This window comes from Sciurus vulgaris, assembly GCF_902686455.1.
Source record: "Sciurus vulgaris genome assembly, chromosome: 2".
NCBI classification, from domain to species: Eukaryota; Metazoa; Chordata; class Mammalia; order Rodentia; family Sciuridae; genus Sciurus; species Sciurus vulgaris.
Window position 1 is genome coordinate 175,457,362 of NC_136462.1, and position 9,526 is coordinate 175,466,887.

A 9,526-nucleotide genomic window follows, 5' to 3' on the forward strand; every position below is an offset into this window, starting at 1 on the left:
AAATATTGATCTGGGGAAAAAACCTTTTTCTCTATCAAGAGACTAAGATATCTAGTTGTTAAAGGAAGTATGAGTGGAGTTTTAATCAACATTATTAATAGCAATACTGAGTATGAAGAGGTCTTCAAAACAAGGTAAAATTAGAATATTAACAACAACATAATGGATAGTAGAAGTAAAGGAATTCCTTTACATCTTAAGGAATCTGGCTGCTTTGGAGGAAAATAACTATATGAATTAACCTCAAATAATGTTTACACTACAAAAAGAATAGAAATAAAATTAAAAGATCATCTACTGATTTGAAGACAGGGAAAAAGAAGCTGGGAATTGTGGTACACACCTGTAATCCCAGAGACTTGGGAGGCTGAGGCAGAAGGATGACAAGTTTGAGGCTAGCCTCAGCAACTTAGCAAGACCCTCAGCAACTTAGTGACCCTGTCTTAAAGGCTCAGTTGTAAAGGACAACTGAGCTCAGTTGTAAAGGACCCTGGAAGAGGAATAGGAAGAGGAAGAAGAAGAGACAGGAAAGAAGGAAAAAGTGTATATCATAGAAGGTAAATGTTTGCAAATGAGTTCAAGTAGGTCAGCTCACCACAAATGTTAACTGGTTAAGCTTGCTTAGTAAGTGTAGGAACTCTCAGAATGGATAAAAGATCAAATTCTGCCACACACACTTTTAACAGACATATCTAAAGCAAGAGCTCTACCACTGAGCCAGAACTAGAGCCCAAAGACTGATCCACAGCCATCCCTTCCTCTTCCTTACTCCATTTTGTTAGGGGCATGCAAGAGCACCCAGTAGGGCTGAATCTTGACAGGCCAAACTCAATCAGGGCAATGGGCTTGGTATGGGCTCAGCAGTCAGGTTCCTGCTCAGCTTTGAGGGTTTGGGAGTGAGGGTACTGGGCAAGTTTCTTCCCCCTGAGAAGGAAGAAGGTTGGAGAGGGAACCCATTTTGTGGCTGTGCCTTGTCATGGGAGAGACACTTAGACATGTGGAGGGAAGGAATAAGGACTCCCTGGATGACACCCCTGAATCCCAAGCCAGGCCTGGAATCATCAACTTCTAATTCTATCTTTTTTTTTTTTCTTTCTTTCTTTCTTTTTATTTTCCAGTGCTGGGTATTGAACCCAGGGCCTTGTACTTGCCAGGCAAGCACTCTACAAACTGAGCTATATCCCCGGCCCCAACCTCTGATTCTAAATCCTAGTAAATTAAGAGTCCTTGTGGGAGCCAGGTGAGGTGGTGCCTGCTAATCCCAGCAAGGCAGGAGGATCTGAAGTTGAGCAGTTGAAGGTCAGACTGGACAATTTAGGAAGATCCTATCTAAAAAACAAACAAACAACAACAACAACAAAAAAACAAAACAAAACAAAACAAAACAAAAAAATTAAAAGGGACTGGGAACTGGGATGTAGTTCAGTGGCAGACTAGTCAGAAGCCCAGGGTTCCATCCCAGCACCACTAAACATAAATACGCACATACATACATAAGGTTCTCATGGTTTAGTAGTTGTCTGGGTTATATTGAGCCAGTGGTGTGGTTTGAATCCCAGGACTGCTGTTCATTACTTCGCATCCTTGGGCAAGTGACTCAACCCCTCTCCCCGGTTTCCTGTCTGCGAATGGGGATAAAAATACGTCTTTCCTCATGGGGATTCAAAGAGGAAAAATGAACAGGGCTGGAACAGTGCTGGGGCAGTCTTTGTTACAGCCTGCGATTTAACATGCTCTATAGCTTGTGTGTCCTGCATAATGTTCCTACAACACCTGCGCACCACAAACACACACACACACACACACACACACACACACACACACACACACGCTGGCTAGCTTGGATCCTGCTTCTTCACACCTTTGCACAGCTGTTTATCTTGCCAGGTGTGTTATCCTTGCTCACTCTTCCCAGGAACCTCAGTTCCCAAACCACAGGCGCCGGCAAAGCTGGGCAGTTTTCTCTGCTCAGTGGCCTCCCTTCTCTCTCCTCCAAGTCCCTTCACAGGGTCTCTGACCTGCGGGCTGGAGTCCAGAGGGTGAATTAGGGCCCCAGTGGCGCCAGGGTCTAGGATCCTGGCACCCCAGGCCCCGGGGCTAAGCGGCAACTCTGCGCGCATTTCTCTGCCAGGCGCGCGGCGTCGCTCGGCTGGGACGAGTGCTGGGCCGCGGAGAGTGGAGGAGTCGGAGCCGCACACTGCGGTCGCCTGGGTGGGCGCCAGTGCCGCGGCCTGGGAGCGGAGTGGGTCCCTCCCGCCCGCGATTGATGGCGCTAAGTGATTCCGGGCGCCGCGCTCCCGGTGGCGCCGACCCGCGATCCCGCAGTTCCCAGTAGTACCGGCACAGAGCCTCATTAGGGCCGGCGGGCCAGGCACGCCGTGCGCCAGCGCTGCGCCCCACAATTTGTGGGTGACCCCGGCCGCCGCGCTTCCGCGGGTCGGGTCCCCGAGGCCTTCAAAGTTTCTAGTCTTAACTAGTGACTAACATTACCTCTCATGAGACGCCTTGTGTGGCTGCTTCTGGGTAAAGAGGGACGAGAACAGGACTAGCTCTTCTCCAGTCCAGTAAAGGAAACGACATCTCTCCTCACCTACCTGACCCTGACCCGCAGGGTCAGGGGCCCTGGTCCCTAGGGAATGCAGCAGACCCGGCCACCGAAATCTGGAGCTTTTCGATGAAAATTCCCAGATGTGAATCCACCCAATTCGCCACTGTAGAGTTTCGATACAGAAAAGGGTTTGCCAAACCTGCTTTTTAGCCTTTATTTTGCTTTAAACTAGGGTTATTTTTGCATGTTAAGAATTTTTTTTTTTTCTTCCCGGTACTGGGGATTGAACCCACTGGAGTTTTACAACTGAGCTATTTATGTTTATTTCAAGACAGGGTCTCACTAAATTGCTATGGCTGGCCTCAAACTGGCGATCTTCTTGCCTCAGCTTCCTGAGTCTCTGGGATTATAGGCATGCGCTACCGCGACCAGCAATGCATGCCAACAATTATTGAGGACTTTTCACTTCGGATTTCTTTTAAGCATAAACAATCCACTTAAGAGTTGATAAATATTTCAATTTTGTTCCTCCCTCCCCCACATCTGATTTTATTCTATTTATCTCTTCAATTCATTTGAGATGTGCTTTGAGGACAGATAGAGGTCCTCTTCCGTGCCATACCTGTGGGACTCAGGTTCAGCATTTTTCTTAAATATTTATCCTCACTCAAGGTGCCCTCCTCAGTTTAATGCAGATGTTCTTGGACTCCTACAACTTTTGCTCTTTTTGGTTTACTGCACAATTATAGAGCATTTGTGTGCCTTGATGACCCAGGGTCCTCAGGAAAGACAAGGGGAACTTGGGAAAAAAGAGGAAGCTGTCTATCTGAAAGCAGAAGAGTCCACTTGAAAATGAAGCCCATCCAGTCATACTTGTTCTTAGACAAGCTGGCTTAGAAAGCTTGTAGAAAGTGTGTAAAATCATCTAAGAAAAGAAAGGAAGTGATTGGATGATTGAGTCCTGGGATAATGAACATATAGAAGGAGGGGCCAGGATAAGGGAGTACTTACTTCGAAGAATATTCTGAGATTGGAGGTTTAATTGGGAGACTTGAAACATTTTGTTATCAGAGGATCATAGAAAATCTTAACCTTTTTGGCACACTTATGTGATTCCCATAAAATGGCAGTTAAGTAAGAAGTGGGGTTAATACATCAAGGAAGCAACCTTGGGAACATGTGTGACTTGCCCCTAGGTCCAGCAGCAACTCTCTGGAGAGCTGAGGTTGGTACATAGGGCTTTCCTCCCTACTACCCCTCCTTCTTGCCATAATGTATTGAAAACCACCATGTGGCAAACACTATCAGGAGTGGGGCTACAGTACTGAACATGAAAGATGGAGTTCTTTCTGCTTTAGGGTTTTCATTCTAAAGGCAATACAAGCATATATGTAAAGAGATGGGGAATGGGGGGAGAAAAAAATAAATAAGGAACATCAAGCTGTAGTAGGTACCATGTGATTTATTAACATAGACCCTAGTAAGAAAATGAAAGGTGGGAGTGAGGGATGCTCTAGATAGGACAGACAGGGAGGGCTCCTCTTAAGAGAAATCATTTAAGCCAGCCCAGCAGATCTAGAGGGGAGCAGAGCCCTCTAGGACAAGGAGATGACAGGTTCTCAGGTCCCAAAGCAGGAAGGGCAAGAAGCAGACAGAGTTGTGATGCATGTGAGAGGTAGGACTGAAGGGTCAGGGAAAAGGAAGGTGAGTAGGGTGAGTGTCAGGTTGTGGGAGGAGCAACTGGTGGGATGGTAGTGTGATGACAGAGCTGGGGAAGCCTGGGAGATGCAGGGGCAGCAGAGAATTCAGAGCCCATTTTGACTACATTAAGTCTCAGAGGCTCATTGGATATCCACAGGGAGGTTTCACTGGACAGATGTAACTGCAAGTCTGACAGTTGGGAGAGAGGCCCAGGATGGAGATAAGGATTTGGGAATCATCAGCTTGTAGAAAGTGTGTAAAATCATCTAAGAAAAGAAAAGAAGTGATTTGATGATTGAGTCCTGGGATAATGAACATATAGAAGGAGGGGCCAGAAAAGGATACTGGGAAGAAGTGTCCAATGTGAAGGAAGAAAAACCAGGTAAGGGTAATTTTCCTGGAGCCAAACAAAGTGTATTTCAAGAAAAGGACCAGGACAACCATGTTGAATACTGCTAGGGGGATATGGACAAAGAGGACTTAAACATGCCAACCAAATATGGCAACAAATTTATGACTTTGATAACAGGAGTTTCAGTGGGATGGTCTGGCAGAAGCATGAATGGAGGGACTTGAAGAATGAATGTTGGCTTGTGGGTTCACATGGCAGATGAACCACAAATGAGAAACAAAGGCAATCACTAACTCCAGGGAACACATAAAGCTGAGCTGAGATAGAAGAGTGATCATATTAATCACATGGCTTAGCTCAGAAGGGTGTGGTTACAACCAAACTGATAATACAGCTCTAACCTTTCATGACCTCATTATATGAAGGAGACAGTGGATGGATGGTACACATAACGAGGAAGGGTTAAAGAGCTAAGTCTTCCCTTTTAAAAAGATGTATGAATCAACATCAGAAGTTGAGACAAAGTGGATGTATGGTTGCAGAAAGTGTGTAAAAGTCATTTTGGAAGGGGTATTTTTGCAAGGAAAGTGTGGAATTAATGTAGATTTTCTGGGGGGGGGGTCCATGTGACATGTGAGATGCTGTATTTGAAATGGAACCAGTCAACAGTAGAGACTTTTCCCATTCATGGAAGGCTCTGAGTGATAGGTATTAGGGGGAGCAGTCTCTCTGGCATCTGTGCCCAAATGGAGTTTTGGGTCTTTAATGGAGCCTGGTGTGGGATGCAGGCTTAGAATGATGACCCTGGCAGATGTGGCTGATGGACACAGGGATGTCCTGACCAGTGTCAGGGCTTGTGCCCCTCAGTCTGTCTGGCTTCATGTGTTTTCAGATGGTAACCTGAACCCAAAGTGCAGAGAGGGTAAAGTATGGGGCAAGGCAAACATGACCTGGGCCTGTCCTACACCCACAGAGCCTTGGACAATAGCTTGCAACCCAGCTTGTTTCCACAGGTGGAATTACAATGTTCTTCCTGGCCTGACTCTGAAAACTGCTCTATCTGGAAAAATTTCTTCTGTTTTTAAGAATGCCATTAATAATGCAATGCAACTATTAATTAACTTCACAATGGTGAAAACAATTTTCTCAAGCTTTCACATATTAAATATTCAGTGTTTATAACCACACTGTGCAGTGGGCTCCTGCTCTTCTTACTTTACACTAGTAGAACGTGAAGATTTATTTATTGATTTCATTGTGGTTCTGAGGATGGAATCCTGTGCCTCACGCCACTGAGCTACAACCCCAGCACCCTGAGCACTTCCTCTTGAAGTCTCCTCAAGACCCTAAGGGGTCATTCCTGTTTGCAGGTCCTGAGTGTGGGAAGCACCCTCATGACTACACTTAGTGGGGAGGACACCACACTGCCCCCTGGAATTTATTTGAAGTCCCCAGGGCTTGAAGAGGCAGCCAAGATCCTGTGGGGGCTGGGAGAGCTGGGGAGTGTGCACAGCCTGAGAAGCATGGATAGCCATCCCAGGTCCAAGACCAGGGCAGCACTCCAGTGGCCTGGGGGAAGGGAGGTCTCAGCCCCTTGTATCTTTCAGCCTGAGATTAGGAACATAAAGATCTCTTCCTGGGCTGGGTCCATTGGGGTGGTTCTTTCCCCTTCACTCCAGGCCCAAAGTTCTTGAAGATCCCACTCCTACCCTGGCCTGACATGGTACTTGCCTAGGGTCCTGGAGGGGGTCAGTTCCCATGGGGCTCTCCCTGCACCTGTGAACTTTATAGAGCCTGGATTTCTTGCTCCCCAACCCATGTTCCTGACTGAGAGGACTGTGATGGGGGACATGTTATTAAATTGCTGCCAAGGCCTCCAGTCCCAGGGTCTTAGTCCATTTACCTTACTCTGTAGGGACTGGTGTGGTGGGCGTGTCCTGAGCTTCCCCCAGGAGCCTTCCACCCACACTATCACCAAGTGAGCAAGGCCCCATGGTTCTGTGACCTCCCTTTGACTCCATGACTGTAGCTGCCTTGCTCAGGAGGCTGCAGACAGGACTTCCCTTTCCAGAGTCCTCTGATCTGGTCACCCTTGGTATGTCGTTTCCAGTAATTTTACCTTTTGCAGGGCTAACATGGTTGTCCTGTGCCTCACCACTTCTGTCTGAAGCCTGACACTGCTCCTAACAAACCAGCTCCTTGGGCCTCTCTGCCCCCTCTTATAAGGGCTATGTCAAGTAGAAGGTTCCTCTGACCCCCCAGCCTTGTCTGCGCAGCCAGAATGCTCAGATGGTCTCTAGGTGACCCCCAGTCTGTCCCTCTCCCAGATACCAGAGAGCTGCAGTCACAGTTGCAGCAGCTCCTGTCACACCGTGGCCAATGACATTCCCGTGGCCTGTCCCCCTCCTCCACCATCTTCTGCACTCAGTCCCACGTGTGTCCCCAGACACATGAATCACTGCTGATGGCTTGGGACCTGGTTGCCGAGGGCTCCTGGGGACCCACCGGGGAGGGGGCAGTGCAGTCACGTCGCCTCTGAAGGAACACCTGCGGACATAAATAGGCAGCCTGCCAAGGCGGTAGCACACAGCCAGCCCTGCAGCTCTGCACACGGTGCTGCACTGCGAGCGCCAGGATGCCTGGCACCGTGCTGCCCGCCTGCTTCCTCAGCCTGCTGGCCTTTACCTCTGCTTGCTACTTCCAGAACTGCCCGAGGGGTGGCAAGAGGGCCATGTCCGACCTGGAGCTGAGACAGGTAGCAGCATGGCCCATCTCAGGGCTGCCGGGAGCGGGTGGTCCCCAGGACTGGTAGGGGCTAGGAAGGAGGGAATCCTTGGGAGAAGCCAGTCTTGAGGGGAGAGGCATGGCTGGGCAGAAGGGCCATCAGGCTAGGTCAGAAGGGACAAGGCTGCTGGGGAGGTTGGGAGGGGCAGAAGAGGCTGTTGGAGACAATGAGACAGGGATGTAGGAAAGAGATGCTTCCGCAGTTACTGGGATTGGGGCTGGTTCAGGGAAGATGTGGTGGGGAGGTCTCTGGGCCTATGGGGTCCTCGTCTCTGGACTAGCTAGGGCTTTGGAGGCTCTGTCCCACGTGCAGTCCCAGGCCTTCCCCATCCAGCACCAGCTCTTCTCAGCCATAGGTGGCCTGACCAGGAGGACGACCCAAGCATCCTGTAAGGAAGTTCTGCTGGATAGCTAGCCCAATTCTCTTGTGCTCTGTGCCAGCTGATTCCTTTTTATTCCAGCTGTGGCAGAGCTGATGAAAATCTGGTCATTCTCAGTCCTGCCCAGACCACAGGTGGCTCCATTTTGAGCTGTAGAATAAGCAAGACTCCGTGGGTGGGCTTTTCTCTTTTGGAGACCTGAGGCACCAGGTGCCCCTTGCCCTCTCTTAGAGCTCAAACCCTGGCACCCACCTAACTAGCCATAGTTTGGTGGCTAGAGAGTTATGGCCCCAGTCGAGGTCCACCAGGTTAGTGGTGGGTTGCAAGGGGAAGGCCAGAAAATGGGATGAAGGGCCAGGATGTGCTCTGGATGGTTCAAGGGGCCACAAGGTATAAGGATCAAGCTTGAATAATGGGGCAGGAGGAAGGTCTGGAATGAGGATGGGGTGGGCAGATGACAAAGGGGTACACGAGTGTGATGGCCTCAGAGCGGAAGCCAAGATGACCACCTCCTAGGGCCCCTCCCATAACTGTAGGTGAGGATGCCGAGGGCTATTACGGAGAGCTGGTCTTCAGCCAACGGAAAACCAGAGTTGAGTAGATTTCTCAGGCACTCTTGACCACGGTCAGGTCCAGAAAGCACCCCAGCACCTGCAGCTCCCATGGTATCACTCACGCGTCCTAGCCCAGGACCCCAGCATCTGTCTTTCTGGGGTTCCCCACTTTCCCCGCCGCCTACCCCCCGCCGCTCACTCTCTCCGGTCCCCGCAGTGCCTCCCCTGCGGCCCCGGCGGCAAAGGGCGCTGCTTCGGGCCCAACATCTGCTGCGGGGACGAGCTGGGCTGCTTCGTGGGCACAGCCGAGGCGCTGCGCTGCCAGGAGGAGAGCTACCTGCCGTCGCCCTGCCAGTCGGGCCAGAAGCCCTGCGGGAGCGGGGGCCGGTGCGCGGCCGCCGGCATCTGCTGCAACGAAGGTGCGCACTTGCAGAGGGCAGGAGGGTGGGTCCCTGCGGGGGACACTGAGGTCGAGGCCCTGATCTGTGCCCAGTCCCGGGGAGCCCGCGCTCACACTGTCCTTTCCGCAGAGAGCTGCGTGAGCGACCCAGAGTGCCGCGAGGGTTTTCGCCGTCACGCCAGAGCCAGCGACCGGAACAACGCCACGCAGCTGGACGGGCCCGCGGGGGCCCTGCTGCTGCGGCTGCTGCAGCTGGCGGGGGCGCCCGAGCCCGCCGAGCCCGTTCAGCTCGCCAAGCCCGGCGCGGAATGAGCCGACCCCTCCCGCCGCCCCTGCCCCAGCCCTCCCGCCGCCCCTGCCCCAGCCCTCCCGCGACAGCCAATGTGGCACCGAAAATAAATCTTTGTAAATGCACCTAGTGTCTGTCTCAGTTTCTGGGCGGGGAGAAAAGAGGAAAGCGGGTGAGGCGCGGACCCCGGACCCCGACCCTGTCAGTTCCCCGCACCCGTGGTAAAAGGCAGATCCACCCGAAAGAAGGGAAAGATGTTTCAGAGAAGCGATCTTGGGAACTGAAGAGGGAAACATAAAACCGAGGACAGGGCCACCTAGGGGAAGGCGGAGGGAAAAGGCTTGGGGCAAAGGATGGTCCTGGAGAGGCTGGGCGGGGGGATTCTCCAACTGGGAGGAAGAAGTAAAGGCAGGGAGGGAAAAGATATGATGGGCAAGACAGACTGAGACAGATGGCGGAAGAACGGAGCCGCAGAGGCTTGAGAATGAAGAGCGAGAAGGGCAGAAGGGAACAAGCCA

General features: G+C 51.1%; 1 protein-coding gene across 1 annotated transcript; it reads left to right on the plus strand.

The window, feature by feature from the left end:
- The first annotated feature begins 6,624 nt into the window (after positions 1 to 6,624).
- LOC306655020 (vasopressin-neurophysin 2) lies at positions 6,625 to 9,063 on the plus strand. The gene is made up of 3 exons (XM_079129173.1): positions 6,625 to 7,356; positions 8,537 to 8,738; positions 8,850 to 9,063. The coding sequence occupies exons 1-3, from the start codon at positions 7,237 to 7,239 to the stop codon at positions 9,029 to 9,031; spliced, it is 504 nt and encodes a 167-aa protein (XP_078985299.1). The 5' UTR covers positions 6,625 to 7,236; the 3' UTR covers positions 9,032 to 9,063.
- The last annotated feature ends 463 nt before the right edge of the window (positions 9,064 to 9,526 follow it).